The sequence below is a fragment of the Geotrypetes seraphini genome, chromosome 15 (genome assembly GCF_902459505.1).
Source record: "Geotrypetes seraphini chromosome 15, aGeoSer1.1, whole genome shotgun sequence".
NCBI classification, from domain to species: domain Eukaryota; kingdom Metazoa; phylum Chordata; class Amphibia; order Gymnophiona; family Dermophiidae; genus Geotrypetes; species Geotrypetes seraphini.
Window position 1 is genome coordinate 35,684,273 of NC_047098.1, and position 21,009 is coordinate 35,705,281.

Genomic DNA, 21,009 nt, shown 5'->3' on the forward strand with positions numbered 1-21,009 from the left:
TAGGTAAAAATCCAAAACTCTACCCGGTACTGTGCTTGTGTTTCAAATGCCGAAATCTCCGTCAAACTCCAGCCCATCTATACCTTCCTAGCCATTGAAGCCCTCCCCAGCCCAACCTCAACCAAAAGGCCACATACAGACACATACCGTGCAAGTCTGCCCAGTACTGGCCTTAGTTCAATATTTACTATTATTTTCTGATTCTAGATCCTGTGTATTCATCCCACGCTTCTTTGAACTCCGTCACCGTTTTCCTCTCTGCCACCTTGTTTATTTTCAGAAAACTTCATAAGAATTCACTAGGCAAAAAAAGGAAGTTTCCAGAGGGAAAGAAGATGAACATTTTCTCATTAGATCTCTCAAAAAAGAAAGACGTGTAAATATATATAACAAAAACTCTGACCAATGACAGAATCAATGGACAAATCTGGCAGACTTTGACCGTCTCAAATCCCTTCAACTTTCCCACCAAATTTCAATGCAGTCAGTGCTGGCCATCCTGTTCACAGTTCATCGCATTGCCTGTGAGATGTCATCACCAAATTCACAGATAGCATCACTTGCTCAATCCCTCTCTCCAGGGAGGTAAACTGATGTCCCAGGGCAGATTGGTAGAGCCAATGGGTAAGAACCAGAAGCTGCGGATGGCGGCAAGGTATGCTACTCCCTCTCTTCTGGCCACAACAACGATGGAACAACATGCAGAGAGAGAGAGAGCTCCTTCAAATTGAGGGAAGGAACCAGATAGGAAGGTTCCCGAGGGCCCAGCTCCAGTCAAAAAGCTGCTTCAAATTCAGCTAAATCAAATAAAGTTAAAAAATCATGGCCCTCTACCATTCTTCAGACTCCTTCAAAGTGCCATTCTAAAACAAAGCATCCTGTTCCTGAGGAACCTAGTGTAAACTTATCTTTTCTTTCTATTTAAATTACAGTACTTTATTTTGAGGAAAGTTTCTTTATATAGAGGATCCGAGTTACATGCAAATTCAACTTAAGAACAGTTAAAAAAAAACACAAAAAACCGTTCTTATCCTGGAGACTGCCTGTATGTCACTAACTGTTAGCCACTAACATGTCGCTAAAATGACAATAGTACATAGTTATACTACCAAAGAAACCACACTTAAAGCTCAAGTGCTATATAAATTGTACATATTGTTGTGGAATAAAATTACCATTTACAAATGATACACACTAGATTTCAAAGCCCTTTTTGCACACTACTACTACTTCATACTAGTATTGGTATCTGTATTCTTTATATATATCCCACCATTCCATAAGGTGGGTAACAAAAAAAAAAACCAACAACAACATATATAACAAAAAGCAATACACAATTCAAAAATGCATCGAATGAGAAAAAATTTTAAAAAACAACCCAATCTGCTCAGCAGTTAGCGTCTTGGTGCCAGAGGTTTCATTGTTTTCAAGGCCTGAGACAACTTATTCTAATCCAACGGGCAAGCCACAGAAAGGTTCCAGACCAAGTTATGGCCAAATGACTTATTTAAGGTGGGTATTACCAGATCACAAGAGGTCAAAGAGTGAAGAGTCCTCTGAGGAACATAAGTCTGTACAGCAATCTGAACAAACAAAGGGAACAGCATGATACAGCTGCAAATGCATCAAAAGCAAAAGTTTGAACTGTATCCTCTGTGCCATGAGAAGCCATCCCAACCTCTTTAAATATGGTGCTGTGTGTTCAGTTTTTGACAAACCAAAGAGCAACTGTACTGTCAAGTTCAACACCACTTACAGTTCTTGCATACTGGTTAAGAAGCCCTGGCTTAGGGTGTGCACTTTTCTATTTTGCCTTTTATATTGCAAAGATTAGAACTCTAAGATGAGAGAGTGAATTTTTATTTTTATCCTGATTAATGCAGAACTTAAGATTTCACATGCAAGCTGTGTGCAGATGTAGAAATTCTAATTTGAAGTGTTCTTTCAGGTGAACCGGAGTTCAAGTACATAGCAAATATGCATGGGAATGAAGTGGTGGGCAGAGAACTGCTCCTCAACTTGATTGAATATTTCTGCAAGAATTTTGGAAGTGACCCTGAAGTTACATATCTTGTTGAAAACACTCGGATTCACATTATGCCCTCCATGAACCCTGATGGGTATGAAAAGTCAGTGGAAGGTAATTGACAAGCTTTAGACAATTAAAGAAGCAGTGATGCAAAAATACATTAAAGTCCTTGTAGATTCAAACTATATACATGGCAGGGATAGTGCTGCCCGATTCACGATTCGAATCAGGTGAATCGATTCGAATCGGTTCAGTTTGGAAAAAAAATTGGCCTCCCGATTCAATGGCCGACCCTTCCCCCGTGCCTTCCTAAAGCAAGAGCTGCAGCGCTGGCTGTCCGCTGCTGCTCCTGCTTGAGAGGGGAGGGTCGGTCAGAAAGGCCTCTCCCAGCTTCCTTGCTCTTACTTCCCCGCTCTTACCTCCTTAACGCTAATAGGGCAGCATGCAGGCTCGCTGGTGTTATAGCGATCCCTTCAGCTGCCCATGGTCCTCGGCAGCACGTTCTCGCTGCCACGATCCTGCCCCTTCTCTGATGTCAAGATATCCAGAGATCCCTACATAGAATTTTCCTCCTCTCAACTACCACCTGCCTTCATTCTAACCCTTTGAGGCTTGAGTAAAGGTACCTGTGCTGTCAGGTATGGATGATTGGGGGGGATAACCTTTTTTTGCTGATTTGTTGAAGATAAATGGTAGAGATAATTGTAATTATCCTGATCTCATGAGAAGAGTTGGAGGTGTGTTTGCCATTACATTTCTGTTCAATGTTTGGCTTTGCTTCAAATACCAAGGACTAAGAGGGAGGTAAAATCCCTTTAAAAAGAGTAAGAGAAGAGGGTATCCTGGCTTTAGCATCTTAACCATTTACTTAAATTTAGAGAAAATTATGAATTTCCATCACCTCGGTTTGGAACGTTTTTTAGTATTAACATTTAAATTGTAAGAAACTTTGCCATTTCTTTTTGTCTGAGTTTTGAAACTTTATTGTGGCTCAGTAGTTGTGTATATGGATTGTCATTCCTGTGTAGGAGATAGTGAGAGTGTCCTTGGAAGAAACAACACCAACAATTATGATCTGAACCGCAACTTTCCAGATCAGTTCTTTACCATCACAGATCCTCCCCAGCCAGAAACCTCAGCTGTTATGAGCTGGATCCGATCCTATCCCTTTGTGCTGTCAGCAAATATGCATGGAGGTATGTTTGGCAGTTTGTTCTCAGCTTATTCATAGGGGGTCACTTCCTCACCAATTTATTACCAGCAGGGTTAGAAAAATATTCAGAAATCTGACTTTTCATTTAAGGCATGTTTGCTGTTGGAGAGTCAGTTTGTATACATAGGTTTGTCGGCTCTATCACTGATCACCTTAAATAGATAATAATAAATATAATATATATAATAAAATTACACTATCAAACTGGCTTCAAAAAGTGCTATTAAGTGAACGCTCAGACCCACAACCTGAACTCTAGTGATTTTTCACGGAGCCAGTTGCAAATAAGACCATCATAGCATGTTCACTGTCTATGCCACCTGCTTCCCATTACACCTAAAAACTCTACATAGATAAGAAGATTACTTACCTGCAAAAATTCAGCTCTGCAACTGCTCCGGGTATGTTCTCAAATTCTAAACTGCTGTCATACTCTCTCTGACCCCCCCAAACTAGGTTTCACAGTTGGCTTCTTCAGGAGAGGACATTTGGCACTTCTGCTCTGTGCTCACCGGCGCTGGCTCCGTGAAAAATCACTAGAGTTCAGGTTGTGGGTCTGAGCGTTCACTTAATAGCACTTTTTGAAGCCAGTTTGATAGTGTAATTTTATTATATTATATTTATTATCTATTAAGGTGATCAGTGATAGAACTGTTAGTTTATCACCATTGGGTAATTTAAACCTCCCTAGTATATAGTGTAGTTTACATAGATTTGTCTTCACATGTACAGACTTTCTATCCCTTTATTTATTAGCAGAAATGAGGAGTTTTTTCAATGAAATTTAGAGTACAGGGTCTGTGGGGTTGTGCAGTTTTTCATGCAGTTTCATTGAACTTCTTAACCTATTCGCAAGTCTTTGTCTTCCAGTAACGTTTCCAACTGAAAGTGTGTTCTAAACTATCTATTCAATATAGTCATAGTCAGTAAAGTAACCATAAGGCTGGTCTTTTTCTGGATTAATAGAATAATCTCTGTAAAGTATGATACATTTTATGATATCCCTTTTTGCAGGCTCCCTGGTAGTTAATTACCCCTATGATGATGATGAGAGAGGATTAATTGTGTACAGTAAATGTCCTGATGATGCCATATTCCAGCAGCTTGCACTTGCCTATTCCAAGGTAAGCCTCTGAATACAATAGCAATAATTTTAAAAAGGGGAAACATTCCGTTTTGTTTGTTTGCTGAAATCAGTTGAGTAGTTCATAGGAGATGGAGCTACCAGTGTTACTTGTGAGTTTTGTGTTTTCTTTTTCCTTCGACCAATGACTTTTTTCCCAGACTGGCTTAGGATCAGATTGTCTGTTTTATTGTCATGCAATTGCAAGCTGAAAGGTATTTAGCATATACTGTATATTTGTTTTATGCCATGACATTACTATAAAAATTCAAAATTCAATAATAGGACAGAAAGATCCATAAAATAGACATGGGACCAAAGGAATAACACCAGACAATACCATATGATAGAATGAAACTTACCTGACTCAGAATCTCAATTTCCCGATGTGCTTCATATATCCTCAGGAGTCCTTTTCTTCTGTTTGTTTCTAAAGTTTTAATGAAATAATGTAACTCTTGATTGTTGAGGCTTAGAACTTTTTTAACATCTCTTGGCATTTGGGGTTATTATATTATATTGGCTATATTTCTGATTCTTTGTGTCCTTATGAACAAGTCAATATACAGTTGAATATTATTTATTTTTTTGACTTTCAGCAAAATGCACAAATGTACAAAGATGTTCCCTGCAAGGACATGTACCCTGATGAACATTTCATACATGGAATCACAAACGGTGCCAAGTGGTACAATGTTCCAGGTACAGCACCCACTTTCAGCAATCTAGCTATATGTGTCAGAACAGGGGTGGACAACCTTTATAAATAGGGCTACATGCAGCCCTAGTGGGCTGCAACATTATATAATTTGTTATAAAACATATCAGAACTGGAAATATACAGAGCTCTAAAGATCTGTGATAAATAAGTGAAAATTTAATAAAATCTAAACAAATTGCTAGATGACTGTTGTGAAAACATATGTAAAATACAGTATTTAAGGTCAACTCTGGTTAATGACGTTTTCGGTCCACATGCCACAAAAGATTCAATGTTGATCTGCAGGTTGCCCATTCCTGTGCTAGAATGATGCTCTCTATATCCCATATTCATGTTGCTTGGATATTCTTGTAAGGAAAGGAATAAACTTGAATATGCATTACCTTTTGAATCTGTTGGATGAGTGAGAGACATTGCTTTGCCTAGTGTGTCATTTGCACAGACGAAAAGAGACGTTTCTCAAATTGTTTTTATTAGTGCATATGAATGGGCTAAACTTTTATTTTGCTTTGGATGATCTTTTTGTTTTACTGTGATTGACAAAGGGTGATTGACTCCAGAAACACTTCATCCTCAAAGGATGGAGTAAAATTAAAAGTAAGTATAACACAATTTTTAACATAGCTCTCATCTCTACCTGGTTATTGTATCCCTGTGCAACTGCTCCTTGTTACACATTCAGACAAGACATAGAAGCCCAATTCTAGTGCAACAGACACTTTGTTCCTGAACCTCCTGGTAGTCAACACCTTTCTTATAAAGAGCTTCATTAGCATTCTTTTACTCTGCCTCCCATCCCTCTAGGCTAATCTCCAATTCCTCAGTTGTCTCTACAAGCGAGATGGTAGGAACCTATTTTTTTCTGGTTGTATTTATTTTTCTTTTAAATTGGGTTTTTACTTGCCGTTTACGAGACTCTTTTTGGTGCTGCAGAGGTTCCATATCATGGGACATCTCTGGCTGCAGGAGAGCACAGACTCTCAGGTTGGATGGAGGTCTGCATTAGAGAGCAGAATGGGGACGACGGGAATCCCGCGGGTTCCCCCTTCGGATCCCGGGGATCCCGTGGGGACGCCCCCTAGGATCGCGGGGATCCTGTGGGGACGCCCCCTAGGGTCGCGGGTATCCCGTGGGGACGCCCCTTGTGCTCTCAGGGATCCCACGGGGTTCAATAGGAGGCTCGTCTAATTTTCCTACCTGCCCTGCTGAAGCACACATAGCCAATCGGAAGTCTTCCCTGATTTCAGCGCTGATGTCGGAGGGAGGGCTTAAACAAAGCCCTCCCTTCCTCAGACGTCAGCGCTGACATCGGGAAGACTTCCGATCGGCTGTGTGTGGCAGGGCAGGTAGGGAAAAGGCAGTGGTGTAGCGAAGAGGGGAGGGCGGTCCACCCCGGGTGCAGCCATGGGGGGAAGTGTGCACAGCTGGTCAGATCCCTTATCTTTGTGGCGCTTCCCCCGATCGACTGGGGATTTTCAGAAAGCTTTCGGCTAAGATTTAAGTAGTGCATCGCATTTTTATTCTCTATGTGATATTTTATGCTCTGTTTATTATCTTTTAGGATTTTTTAAAATCATTTTTGTTAATCTCTCCAGTGGTCAATCACCAGTTAGGGCACCTGTTGATTCTTTCCGAGTATCAGATGGGGTTCATACCTGCAAAATAGTAAGTTTGTTTAACCTGGAGTGTTTCTGGAATGTTGCCAGAAGTGCCTTGTATGGCTAAAACCCACCCCTGCCATTGTACATCTTGTAGGGCTGTGTCTACCCATATGTGTTTACTTACCCTGTTGCTAATTATGCCCCCCCCCCCCCGGGTAATGGAGTGGGAGTCATCTATGAGGGCAAAGTTTACTTTGGGTTTAAAAATTCTCTTTGAGTATTGTGATGATCTGTGTGTTCTTGCAGTAGGCCTAACTGCAAATTCAGTAAAAGCCCAATTGTCAATTTTATTTGGTGTGTCATAGTCAATGGCAGTAGTGTAAAGGTAATTTAGATTCGCGGCCACAGGGCAGGGAGGTTTGTCGGACCGGGCCTGTTCTGTTGTCGGTCGGGTGGGGAAGCGCCACAAAAGTAAGGGTCAGAGAGGGAGGAAAGGAGGAGTGGAGAAGAAAAGACGCTTAAGGGAAATGGGTAAAACTGAGGGGGGAGAAGGACGCTGACAGCACTGGGGAAGACAAAGGGGAGGAGAAGGACGCTGAAAGGACATGGGGAAGACGGGGGGGAGAAGGATGCTGAAAGGACATGGGGATGACAGAGGGGGAAGAAGGATGCTGAAAGGACATGGGGAAGACAGGGGGGAGAAGGACACTGAAAGCACATGTGGAAGACAGAGGGGGGGATGAGGATGCTGACAAGACATGGGGAAGATAGGGGGAGAAGGATGCTGAAAGGTAATGGGGAAGAGAGAGTGGGGAGAAGACGCTGACAGGGAAGAAGACAGAGATGCCAGACTATGGGGGGAGCGGAGGGAAGAAGATGGGTGCCAGACCAATTTGGAAGGGGGGAGAAAGGGAGAGACACAGTAACAGAGCAAATGGAAGATACAGAGAGAAGAGAGACAGTGGATGGAAGGAATTGAATGAGAACAAGAGGAAAGCAGAAACCAGGCAACAAAGGTAGGAAAAAAATTATTTTTTTTTGCTTCAGGATAAAGTAGTATATTAGTTGTATTGATAAAAATTTATAAACATTAGAGGCTCTGGTAGAAACCCGTTTACAAAGTATGTATTCTTCCCAATTAATATTTCCAAATTAATAAAGTCTTTTTGCTTATTTTTAAATGGGTTTCTACCAGAGCCTTTAATTCAGTAGCATAATTAACTGAAATAACTATTTCTGAAGTTTATAGGGGCGGGCAGGGACGGAGGGGATTCCTCGCGGGGACGGAGGGATTCCTCGCGGGGACGGAGGGATTCCTCGCGGGGACGGGTGGGAATCCTCATGGGGACGGGTGGGATTTCTGTTCCCGTACAACTCTCTAGTCTGCATCCAAGGGGCAGGCTGCTTTGTAGTGCACCTACTTGGACAGCCTGCACTAGCAATCCAGGAGCTTAGGGACCGGTCTCTTGGGAGCAAGTTTACCCCTGGGTTCTGTCCACAGTGGGCTTGAGCCAGTCGCTGAGCCTGAGAGGCAGTCTGAAGAGACAAGCAGTTCAGTTTCCAAGCTTGTTTGAGGAAGAAGTTCTCCTTGTAAGCTATCTTCAGCTTCACTACAAGAGGCTCCCAGCATAAAACATGGCACAGTGAGTAAAGAGGCTGACAGCCTTTAATGTAGAATCGGGATAGGGGGGGTGGGTGCGTTACAAGTGGGATATTTTAAGTTCTGGGCTTAGAGCCAGAGTCCCCCACCTCTAAAATCCCAAAATTTCTGGTTTTATGAACTCCAGCTTAGCTCCCACAGGCTGTTTTTGGTGCTAATATCGCAGTGGCGGTGGCTATCTTGGATTTCCCAATTTGAAAATAAAAGCCTCTATCTGCCTCAAAACACAGATCTAGAGTTTACTCAGAAACAGGTGTAATGAACTCCTCAGGCCAGGATACCTTGGATTCATGCCAGATTTGTGCTGTATGGCCATCTGCGGATCGTCTCTGTCGCATGTGGCGGGGGGGGGGGGGGGGGGGAGCCACTGGCTTAACCTCCCCTGGTCCATTGGGGAGAGTTGGTACCCAGATGGTGCGAGGGCCAGGGAAAAATGTTGAGGTTTGAGCAATGCAAGTGCATCCCTGGCGAAGTGCAGCTGCTGCAAAACCTCAGAAGGGAGTGAGTGTCCAAAGGGGCTGTCTGGATGTTCTGGACAGGGGTCCTTCTCCCCCCCCCACAAATTCATCAATATGATATTTGAAGCTAACATAATAAGGTCCACATAGAACCCTCTGGATTGTGGCCATGCTGGTACCAGGGGTTCCCCCCCCCCCTTAAGAGCAGGGCCATTACCTGGTACTTGCATACATTCACCAAGTTTTACAGGGTCGATGTGGCGGCCAAGCAGGATGCTATTTTTGGTGCCTGTGTTGGCAGCGGGCTCATCAGTCCCACTCTGAATTTTTGGGACTGCTCTGTTATGTCCCACTGATCCCGGAATAAAGTGGGATTGTACAAGAACAAAAGATTAGGTTCTTACCTCTGCTAATCTTCTTTCCTGTAAATCCACAGTTTATTCCTGGAACCCGCCCTATACTTGCTGATTCGCCAATTGTCTGCCTTTACAAATACTGACTGGTAAGCTGTGTTTCTGTCCAGTTTTATTAGAATGCCATCAGAATAGGGTTACCACTCAGTTTGGGGGGTCCCCAGTTAGGGTGCCCTCTTCTGTCAGTGAATTTTGTTTCTATTTCTAGCACTGTTATGTAATTCAGGTTACTGATGTTTGTTATCCTGATTTTATCCCTTCTTGCTGTTTTGCGTTATAATTGTGAGGAGAACATACTTATCAGGGAGTGTCCCCGTACCACTCTCTCTCTTGTTCTTATCCTCTATAGATGTTTCTGGCTGCTTTCAAACTGACTGATGAACATGTTCAGGGAGAAGGTTTGTAAGGGAAGGTGGAAAAGCCTCTGAAGTTTTGAGGCTTCCTACAGACCCTGGCAAGTGGAGGAAAATAACCCACTGGTCCCGGAATAAAGTGTAGATTTAACAAGAAAAAAGATTAGCAGAGGTAAGAACCTAATCTTTTGTTCAAAGCTCCAGTAAAAGATTTGGAGGACCCAGGTGCCCCCAGTCTTCAGGATCCTGCTCCGTAACAGCTCCCAGGAAGCAGTTAATGACGCCAAGCCATCAACAAAGCCTTGGAGGAAGGTTTTCGGTCTACTGGGGAGCAGTGATTATAATAGGCGATTTATCAAATTGTGTTAATAAACTTGATAAACTTGATAACTTGATCACTACAGACTGTTGGGTGCTAGATATTATATAGGAGGAGTACAAGCTCGAATTCTTTTGTCCCCTCCAGGATGTTTTTTTTGGTGTGTTTTGGTTTTTTTTTTGGACTCTCCAACTGTGAAGCTGAAAAATGCAGTCAAAGTCCAAGCAACCAGTGAAAAGGTTGCCGGATCTGGAAGCCATAGAGCCCGTATTAGAGGAAGACTCGGGCTCCAGCAGATACTCAATATACTTCATAGTACCCAAAAGAGGCTCAGAACACTGGAGGCCAATTCTAGACTTCAAGGTGGTAAATGCGGCTCTCAAGATACCCGTTTGAGATGTTGAGGTTAGTAATTGTTTCAGTGGTGCCTGGGGAAGTTCTTGCCTCACTGAATTTGATGGAGGCCTGTCTGCACATTCCCATTTTTCCAGAGCACAAGAAGTTCTTGTGTTTCCATGTGATGCAGCTGCGCTTTCAGTTTGTGGCCTTACCCTCAGGTTGGCCAAAGCACCACAGACCTTCACCAAGGTGATTGTTGTAGTTGCAGCACACCTACTCAGAGCAGGTATACGAGTATATCCTTATCTGGACGATTGGCTGATAAGAATCTAGTCCAAATCCAAAGGCAGGCTGACTGTTCACAGAGTGATTCAGTTGCTGCAGAAACTGGGCTGGGTGGTCAACTTTCAGAAAAGCCATCTGGAGCTGATGCAGATCTGGAAGTCTGGTTCAACACAAGGGAGAACAAGGTGTTCCTCCCAGAAGCTTATAAGTCAGATTTGGGAATTTCGAAGCGAGACAGCTCCGATGGCCTGGTATTATTTACAGATGCTGGGATCAATGGTTGTGTCTATGGACATGATCCCCTGGGCAAGGGCACATTTGCATCCACTCCAGAATGTGCTCCTTTTCAGCTGGTGCCCGCAGAGGGATGCACTCCAGCAGCAGCTCCTTGGATAGTGGATTCATGTTGCAAATTTAGCCTGGTGGTTGGAGCCTCAGTCTCTAACCAAAGGAGTTCCCCTGGTGGTTGAAGCCTCAGTCTCTAACCAAAGGCATTCTCCTTCATATCTCCGTATGGGTGATCCTGATGATGGATGCCAGCCTATACAGGTGAGGTGCACATTGCAAAGTGTGACTGGTGCAGAGACACTGGTCCCCTTCTCAGAGGAAGTGGTCGATCAAACTTGGAACTTCAAGCTATCCGTCCGGTGCTTCAGATGTTCAGGAGTGTGCTGCAGAGCAAAGCGGTATGAGTTTTCTTGGACAATCGCAGGGGTGGGGAGGGCACCAAGAGTACTACTCTATGCTTGGAAGCCAAGCTGTTTCGATGGGCAGCAGCTCATCTCTTGAGGCTCTCACATGCTCATTTCTTCATACATTCACAAATTTTTATATAATGGCCAAAATGGACTCCACATTCAGAGCATCTGTACTGTCAGAAGACTCATCTGCCCCGCCCTAGACTTTGGGGACTGCATTGATATGTCCCGAAGTTTCAGGAATAGTGTGTAGCACTAAAAGGAGAGATAAGGTTCTTACCTCAGTAATCTTCTTTCTAGTAGACAGACACTGTATTCCTGAAGCCTGTCCTGTCATAGGTTCATTTGCCTGTTTATTGCCTCAAATGTGCTGGGGAATCTTGTTTCTTTCCTTTATCCAGTTGGACATCTTGTTTTTTTCATTTATCCAGCTCTAACGAGGATAGAGGACGTGACTACCGCGTTGAAGAATATAAGGGATATCTGTAGAATCTCCCATCTCTCAGTGGGGGTTATGCTTAGGTTGGTTGTTTTTACATTGTTATGTACTGCAAATAGTTGTTTTTTTATGTTTATAATTTTTATTCATTTTACAACTTATATCAAGTGTATCAAGAAATAACATTTGAATTGAAAAAAACATCACTTGTATTACTATTATTATTATCATCAACTGACATTCATGAAAGTTACCCTCCCCTCCCATCCCTATCACATCAAAAATATTCATTTATATTATATTATACAATATACATTCTATTAATATATCAAAAAATCATCCCTCCCACCCATCCCTATCCCCTCATTTCAATTATCTTATGAAGGGAAAATGTTTACTACTCATTACAAAGTCTGTTAATGGTCCCCAAACATCTCAAAATTTACCAAAATATCCTCTCTGTGTGGCTAATGTTCTTTCCATTTTATAAATATGACATACAGAACTCCACCAAAACTGTAATTTAATCTACTCTGATTTTTCCAATTGAATGTAATATGTTGAATGGCAATTCCAGTCAGAATAAGTAGAAGCTTATTGTTTTTTGAAGAAATCTGACTTTTCGCTCTCATTGACATGCCAAATAAAATAGTATCATATGTCAAGGCTAACGGATTTTCTAATAACCTATTTATTTGGCCCCAAATTGATTTCCAAAAAGCCAAAATACATGGACAATAGAATAATAAATGATCTAAAGTCCCAGTTTCTTTATGAATTGTCAATGTGTTATCAACCGGAGCCATACCAGAACTATTTGGTTGAAATAAACCCAGGCACAGTATTTTCCATGACGCACTTAAAATATATTTACTCGTACTGAAGTGATCTTCCTCTGAAAATAAAGTTTTTCACCAGAGACTAAGTAAATTAAAATATATTTTCCTTTTGGCTCAAACTAAAGTCACAAACATCGTAGAAATTCCAATGTCTGAAAAATCACTTGTAATTATGTCTTACTTCACAGTACTATCGATTCCTCTCTCTCCCTCAATGACCACCTCAACTCCTTGGCAAAATCATGCTTTTTCAGCCTTCACATGCTGAGGAAAGCTAGATCCTACTTCAGCCAACAACACTTTGCCATCCTTGTCCAATCCATCATCCTCTCCAAACTAGATTACTGCAACGCCATCTACTTAAATCTATCAAAAAAAAGTATTCTAAGACTCCAGCTAATCCAGAATACTGCAGCCAAACTGATCTTCTCAAAACGCAAGTCTGACCATGCCTCCCCACTCCTTGCCAAACTTCATTGGCTCCCAATAATCTCCAGAATCCATTTCAAATGTTCCTGCCTGGCTTTCAAGATCATTCACGGAATCCTGCCTCCTCTTATCCCACTGTCTTTCAACTCCTCCAGTCCCGACTCCTCCAGAACTGCCCAAAGGCTTAAACTATCCTTCCCCTCTCCACGCGGCATCCACTATTCAGGCAAACTGGGAAAATCCCTTCTCTTCAAAATCACAGGTCTTTGGAACGACCTCACCACCCCGCTGCGGAACCTGAGCTCCCTTCAGTTATTCCGCAAACAACTGAAAACCTGGCTTTTCAGCAAATTGTAGCTCTATCCTTCCCCCCTTTCTCTCCCCCCTTCTACACATAAGTTCATGTAATCCTTTTTCTTCTTCTCTACCCACTATTTTAAGTTCTTGTAAACCGTGTCGAGCTCCATTCTCATGGAGATGATGCGGTATATAAACTTAAGGTTTAGATTAGATTACCGTATTTTCGCGGATATAACGCGCACCTGTGTAAAACGCGCACAGGGGTATAGCGCGCAGAAATCACGATGATATGTACCAAAACTTTTCTATACCGCGCTCAGGCATATAACGCGCATGATGCCCGACGCTCCTTTCGCCCGCCCTGACTTTCCGTGCGCTGTCCCGACTCTCCGTTCACCCCCCCTGACTTCCGTGCACTGTCCCCCCTTGAAGGCCTGTCCCCCCTTGAAGGTCTGTCCCCATCCTGAAAGCCTGATGCCCCCCCCGACGTCCGATACATCCCCCCCCCCCGGCAGGACCACTCGCACCCTCACCCCGAAGGACCGCCGACTCCCCAACAATATCGGGCCAGGAGGGAGCCCAAACCCTCCTGGCCACGGCGACCCCCTAACCCCACCCCGCACTACATTACGGGCAGGAGGGATCCCAGGCCCTCCTGCCCTCGACGCAAACCCCCCCCCCCCCCCAACGACCGCCCCCCCCCCCCCCAAGAACCTCCGCCCGTCCCCCAGCCGACCCGCGACCCCCCTGGCCGACCCCCACGACCCCCCCACCCCCCTTCCCCGTACCTTTGGAAGTTGGCCGGACAGACGGGAGCCAAACCCGCCTGTCCGGCAGGCAGCCAACGAAGGAATGAGGCCGGATTGGCCCATCCGTCCTAAAGCTCCGCCTACTGGTGGGGCCTAAGGCGCGTGGGCCAATCAGAATAGGCCCTGGAGCCTTAGGTCCCACCTGGGGGCGCGGCCTGAGGCACATGGGCCAAACCCGACCATGTGTCTCAGGCCGCGCCCCCAGGTGGGACCTAAGGCTCCAGGGCCTATTCTGATTGGCCCACGCGCCTTAGGCCCCACCAGTAGGCGGAGCTTTAGGACGGATGGGCCAATCCGGCCTCATTCCTTCGTTGGCTGCCTGCCGGACAGGCGGGTTTGGCTCCCGTCTGTCCGGCCAACTTCCAAAGGTACGGGGAAGGGGGGTGGGGGGGTCGTGGGGGTCGGCCAGGGGGTCGCGGGTCGGCTGGGGGGGCGGTCGGAGGTTCTTGGGGGGGGCGGTCGTGGGAGGGAGGGGGATTTGCGTCGAGGGCAGGAGGGCCTGGGATCCCTCCTGCCCGTAATGTAGTGCGGGGTGGGGGTAGGGGGTCGCCGTGGCCAGGAGGGTTTGGGCTCCCTCCTGGCCCGATATTGTCGGGAAGTCGGCGGTCCTTCGGGGGGGGGGGATGTATCGGACGTCGGGGAGTCGGCCGGGCAAGAGGGCTTGAGCTCCCTCTTGCTCCGATCGTGGATGCGGGTGCGGGTGGGAGCGCGTGCGAGCGGTCGTTCGGGGTGGGGGTGCGAGCGGTCCTGCTGGGGGGGTGAATCGGGCGTCGGGTGGGGTGGGAACTATGTTTAAAAACTTTTCTATTCCGCGCTCAGGCATATAACGCGCGAGGGGTATGCGCGGTAGGTAAAATCGCGTATAACGCGCGCGTTATATCCGCGAAAATACGGTAGATTAGTACAGAGCTATCAAAGCTTCAGGGATCCCATCGCACTTTTCTCCTTCAGTGAAAAGAAAACCCATCCGTCCACCAAAGACATCTCTTATTTCTCAGAACAAAAGTAAGGCGGACACACCTCCGATCTTTCTGCCATTGAGCAAATCCAGAAGTGCCGATCACCAATCAGTGTCCGCGGAGATGCGCAGCCAATCCAAATCCATGCGGAAGAAAAACAAATCTCCCATTTAAAGTCCAAAGAGCGCAACACAGTTGACTATCGCATAACCCGATGAAATCGCCAGGACATTCTTATTCACAGTATTATTCATAGTAAGTTGTTTCTACAAAAGACCAAATCCAAATATTGGCTTGAAATAAGAAGTGTGCTGTTCTTGCATCACAGAGTTCTTTTACAGAATCAATCAGCACTTGCTTGCACTAGGATTCTAATATTTTCAAATATTAACTGGAGCTGCATATTTAAAAATTAAATATTCTCAATGCTGCTTTCATATTTCCATTACATTAAATCATAAAAATATAAGTAATAAGTTTAAAATGTAATAAAGAAAATCTAAAGTAAAATGAATAAAATGAAAACAAAGGTATAATGAATTTCTTTATTAGAAAGACATAGACTGTTCACTCTGATCTATAAATTCTTGCATTTTTCTTGGATCTTCAAAATTCAGTGTTTTGTTTTCATAAGTGACACGCATTACTGCCGGGTACATAAAGCCAAATTTAGCTCCCAAAGAGTTGAGCTGCGGACGCAGATCAAGTAACTGTTTCCTTTTAAAAGCTGTAGCCTTAGCAAAGTTAGGCACTATATGTATCTTCAAGTCCTGACATTTAAGATTTCTGTTTTCTTTTGCTAATTGATAAATTTCTATAACTTGCTGATGTCTTAGCAGTTTAAAAATTAATGTCCTTGGTCCTCTCTGTTTGTCCTTTGCGCTGGGATCCTGTGCGCTCTTTCAAACTCAAGCGGGAATTCTGTTTTTAGTGGCAATATTTTTGGCAAGACTTTTTCCAGGAAAGATATTGGGTCATTCTTTTCCACCCCTTCCGGGAGCCCAATAATTCTCAAATTATTCCTCCTCTCACGGTTAGCAGTATCCTCAAGATCCCTCCTTAAAGATTCAATTTCTTTATGATCTGCCTTACATTGCAGCAATTCTGTCTCCACTCCATCTGCCCACTTTTCCAGCTGATTCAATTTTATATCAACCACATCCATTCTCTTCGTGAGGCAGGCAACTTCATCTATGACCACCTGTATCTTTTTAGCGTTTTCTGCCACAATTGCTTTGATTTGCCTAATCTCAGTAATTAATATCATTACTGACATTTTCATGCATTGGTAGTGGAACTTTCAATGGAGTTGCAGGTTCTGGCTTTGATCTTTTAACACTGCCAGTTCCAGTACCTATTCCAGCCAAATCATTTTTGTTATGCTTGCCCGATGCCATCTTGAGTAGAGATTTTCACTTTTAAACTTTGAAAATCAAATTTTGTAGCTTATAATATAATATACAAAAATAGCTTGTCTTCACAGAGCTCTTTCTTCACCCGACCATCCTGTTACGTGTCCAAACCACGCCCCCCCTACTGCAAATAGTTAAGTTTTTGTTTCGTTATGTGTTAATGATTTGAGCAGAACAGACATGTTTCTTGGGGAGCATCCCTGTACCCATCCTATTTCTTCTCCAGGGCTGACCATCTGCTTTGGTACAAACTGATGAATTGGAGGACAGCCCAGAGGGATGGGTGGCGGAGCAAAAGAACACTAATGAGGCTCTCTATAAGAATTCTTGCAAGAAGGGGTTGACTACCTAAAGATTCATGAATAGAGTGTCTGTCTACTAGAAAGAAGCGTACTGTGGTAAGAACTTAAATCTTTCCATATTGTGAATTATTTGTTTGAAGCACGGTTTTTAAAAGCTTATGAGAGCTGTAAATTTTCCTAGGTGGTATGCAGGACTGGAATTATCTAAACACAAATTGTTTTGAAGTAACCATTGAGTTGGGTTGTGTGAAATACCCCTTCGCTGCTGAGTTACCTATATACTGGGAGCAAAACCATAAGTCTCTCCTTCAGTACATCAAACAGGTGAGAATTCAGTGATCTCCAAAAATGTATTGCTGTGCTGTTGCACAGATCCATCTGATTTTAAAATGTTTTTCTTATAGCAATCCAGCCCTTGGTATCTACTGTATATTGGAAAAAAAAATTAATGCATATAAAATCCTGAACTGAGATTGCATCTGTTGATCATCTGTATAGGTTCATCGAGGTGTCAAAGGATTTGTGTTGGATGCTACTGATGGACAGGGTATCCACAATGCCACAATTAGTGTTGCTAACGTGGATCACCCTATCACCTCTGCCAAGGATGGAGATTACTGGCGTCTCTTGGTTCCAGACACATACAAAATCACTGTATCTGCCAAGGGGTGAGTAGACTACATAATGTGAATGGGCTACTATTAGAAACTCTTAAATATACTTCTCTTTCTCTCCCCTAGTCTGCCCACTTATCTTTTCTCTTTCTGTACCACTTTGAGTAAATAAGCATATAGATCAATTTGGATCAACTTTCTCATTCGTCTTTTTAATATGTTGTAGTAAATTAGTCATTTTAATTAATTTTTGATACTCTGTTTAGAAGGATACTTGTGCCTTTTCTGTTACTGCTTGATGCTGTAACATTTTAATATATTCTTGTGGTTGAAAAAAACGATATGCCGCTTATAAGTTCTGAAATAAAATCCTTCCTCTTCTATTTAATTGTCCTGTTAATTAATAGCTGTGGTTTTGATCAGAGAAATCTGACCTGTTTTGATGTTTGGTGTCTTGTACTGATGTGCAAGTTGTATGGTGGCACTAGTTCACTCTAAGAATGTACACTAACGAGAAGCTGTTTGCGGTGACAGCTCTCACATTTTTCCTTTTATTCCTCTATTTCCCATTCCAGATGCTCTAGAAAAGGGATGTCCAACCTCAGTCTTTGAGGACTGTAACCTAACCGGATTTTCAGGATTTCCCCAAAAATATGCACAAGGTATATTTGCATATTCATTGTGGAAATCCTGAAATCTGATTGGGAGAGGGGTAAGGTTGGACACCCCTGTTCTGGAATACTTGCTGGCCTGATGAAGGGAGTATCAGGATAACATTATGCCCCTAACCATGCCCACTTTTAGGTAATAATAATAAATGTATTTATATACCGCAATACCTCACAGTTCAGTGCGGTTTACAATAGGAGGTAAGAACTATAAAAACACAGCAAATTTACACCACAAAGCACAGTATATTGTATATAAAATGCAAAATTAAGAAATTATCTTATCTAGATTACACACATTTATCTCTTTATCTTATCTCTAGCTTTCCTATCTCTAATGGAGTTCCTTTCCTAGTTTATCTATATTTTATTGTAAACCACTTAGATCTGTAATATGCTTAAGTGGTAAATCAAATGTTAATAAAACATAAACATTAGATACAAGCTTACCATCTCTGCAGCATGCCTAGACCTAATTGGCTGACAGAAGGTGGGATATGTCTGGATCCCCCATGTTGCACTGTACAGATCTGTAACATTAGCCACTTAACTCTCCATTGACTCCAGTCCAAATTTATAACCTTGTTTACTGATGTGCATTAATGTAATTTAATGTACATTAATAAAGCTCCATATACATAACTTGAATTAATTTGCATTAGCTGCTTAATATGTTAATAAATGTCCTTACATTGTAAGCACCCTTAGGTAGAGAATGGCCTACCATATATACTCAAATTTAAACCAAGATTTTTGGGCCAAAAAACTCCCAAAAATGTGAGTTTCTGTTTATATTAGGGTCAGCGCTGACCTGCCCCTCCCGAATCTGTTGCAGGCCTGTCATAAGATCAGGTGGGCCAGCGGTAGGCTAGGACAGGAGGGATCCCTTCCATCTCCTGCCCCGGGTGACTTTGAAAAACTTTTATTTCCCTCTCTCCCCCCTCCTGCTTTCCTGTAAAATCCCTGGTGGTCCAGCGGTGGGATGGGTCAGGAGCTTTCCCTTCCCTGGCTGACTTTGAACTTGCAGCAACCAATCAGCTAGCGGCACTGCACGGGCAGGAGTGAAGGAAAGTCACTCCTGCCACAGTTCACTGCTGGACCACCAGGGATTCGAAAGGTATACGAAGGATGGTGGAAGGAGGTAAAACTTCAGAGAGTTGGCCGGGACAGGAAGCAGGAGGGAACTCTCCTATCCCGGCCCACCACTGGACTACCAGGAGTTATGCCAGGCCTGTAAGGCATCGGGAGGGAGAGGGACAAGGTACAGAACCTTTCAGGGCTGGGTGCAAAGACTTGTAGGGGAGGGAATGAGGGCAATGCACTTGAATATTAACCTCCCCGGTTTATATTTGAATCAAATTTTTTTTCCTCCTGTTTGGTGGGAAAAAAGATTACCTCAGTTTATATTTGAGTATATACGGTACCTACTGTATACTTGGTTATACCTTGCCTTGAGCATGGTTATGGAAAAGCAGGTAATTTTAAATCCAAAAAGTCCTTTTTAGAAATAGTTTTCATTTGCATGTTATGTTCAAGCTATTCTAGCCTTAGTTCATCTTACTGGATGGACTGTTCAGGTCTTTATCTGCTGTCATTTACTATGTTAATATGTTAAAACACTGCATGGACTAGAGCAGTTATAACAAAACTGATTTTTACTTGGTTTTTACCATCTCTTCTACTCCATTTTCTCTCCAGTTACCTCCCTGATACCAAAACAGTGACTGTACCAGCTGGACTTGCAGTTCAAATTAACTTTACCCTGGCTCGATCTACAATCGATTCCAGTAAAGAGGAAATGGGAAAAACACTAGCAGTAGACCCCAAATCCAGTGACCCCAATGCAAAGGAATTTGAGGCTCTAATCAAAGATCTGTCTTCTGAGAATGGCTTGGAGCGCCTTCTCTTAAGTTTTTCTGTGGATTTTCCTCCTAATCGTTATCATTCATTCAAAGATCTGTCGGAGTCTCTGCGTGCACTGTACCTGAACTATCCTCAGATTACTAATCTGACCAGGTAAAAATCATGAATGGCAGGCTAGAAAGATAAGTGTGGTTGGTATGGACCAGCAGGTGAATTTGCTCAAGTACAGAGACATCTATTATTGGTAGTTTTTCTTACATAGACTTTTGAACTAGTCAGATCCCTATAACCTATTTAAAAAGTGTCCATATTAACCAAGAAAATAAATCTAGCCTTTATGCCTTACCATGTTTAACATTTTTCTCTAGTGTCTGGTTGCAGTCTGAATATCAGCTTACAAAATCAAAGTGCCTCCTGTCATTCTCCACTTTTGTTTCCCAGCAACCTTTTAAATTTGTTTCCATCTTGTGAGGAGCTATAAACCTCAGTTTTAGTTAGTGTAACCCATATGTGGCTCATTATTCAACTCGGAATGATTTCATTATGTATGTGAGGCATTCTTTAATATGGTGGCTACAGCTGCCTGATGGTATCCAGTAGAGGAATATCTTCTGTATGATTTGATTTTAGCCCTCTGATAATTTGTATTTATTTTTAAAGTTTGGGCCAGACTGTTGAATATCGACAAATATGGTCCTTGGAAATCTCCAATAAGCCTAATCTTTCTGAGTCTGAAGACCCAAAAATCCGATTTGTTGCTGGTATTCATGGAAATGCCCCAGTTGGCACAGAGCTTCTCCTAGCATTTGCTGAATTCCTCTGCATGAACTACAAAAAGAATTCTGTGGTTACCAAGGTAAGAGTATGCCTGCAGGAAGTATTACATTAATATAAGAAGTCTTTATTTTTTTGATACTTTTAGTGTTTTGCATGCTGTCTTGAATTTAATGTGTCTTGTTTATAGCTGATTGACAGGACAAGGATAGTGATTGTACCTTTGCTGAACCCTGATGGGAGAGAGAAAGCACAAGAGAAGGCATGCACCTCTGAAATTGGGCGAACAAATGCTAATGGCAAGGACCTAGATACTGATTTTACTGGTGAGCCCTGTTCCTGACTTGGTGCAAGAAATGATTCTAACTGCTTAGCCAAGGGAAAAT

At 43.1% G+C, this 21,009-nt stretch overlaps 1 protein-coding gene across 1 annotated transcript in view; it reads left to right on the top strand.

Moving 5' to 3' along the window:
• CPD (carboxypeptidase D) overlaps positions 1-21,009 on the top strand; it is a 96,249-nt gene that overhangs the window by 53,736 nt on the left and 21,504 nt on the right. The window contains exons 6-14 of the mRNA XM_033921703.1: positions 1,952-2,143; positions 3,061-3,228; positions 4,260-4,369; positions 4,968-5,070; positions 16,886-17,028; positions 17,203-17,372; positions 19,685-20,002; positions 20,510-20,705; positions 20,814-20,949. Of these exons, the coding sequence (XP_033777594.1) occupies positions 1,952-2,143; positions 3,061-3,228; positions 4,260-4,369; positions 4,968-5,070; positions 16,886-17,028; positions 17,203-17,372; positions 19,685-20,002; positions 20,510-20,705; positions 20,814-20,949 (1,536 nt within the window). The remainder of the gene's footprint in view (positions 1-1,951; positions 2,144-3,060; positions 3,229-4,259; positions 4,370-4,967; positions 5,071-16,885; positions 17,029-17,202; positions 17,373-19,684; positions 20,003-20,509; positions 20,706-20,813; positions 20,950-21,009) is intronic.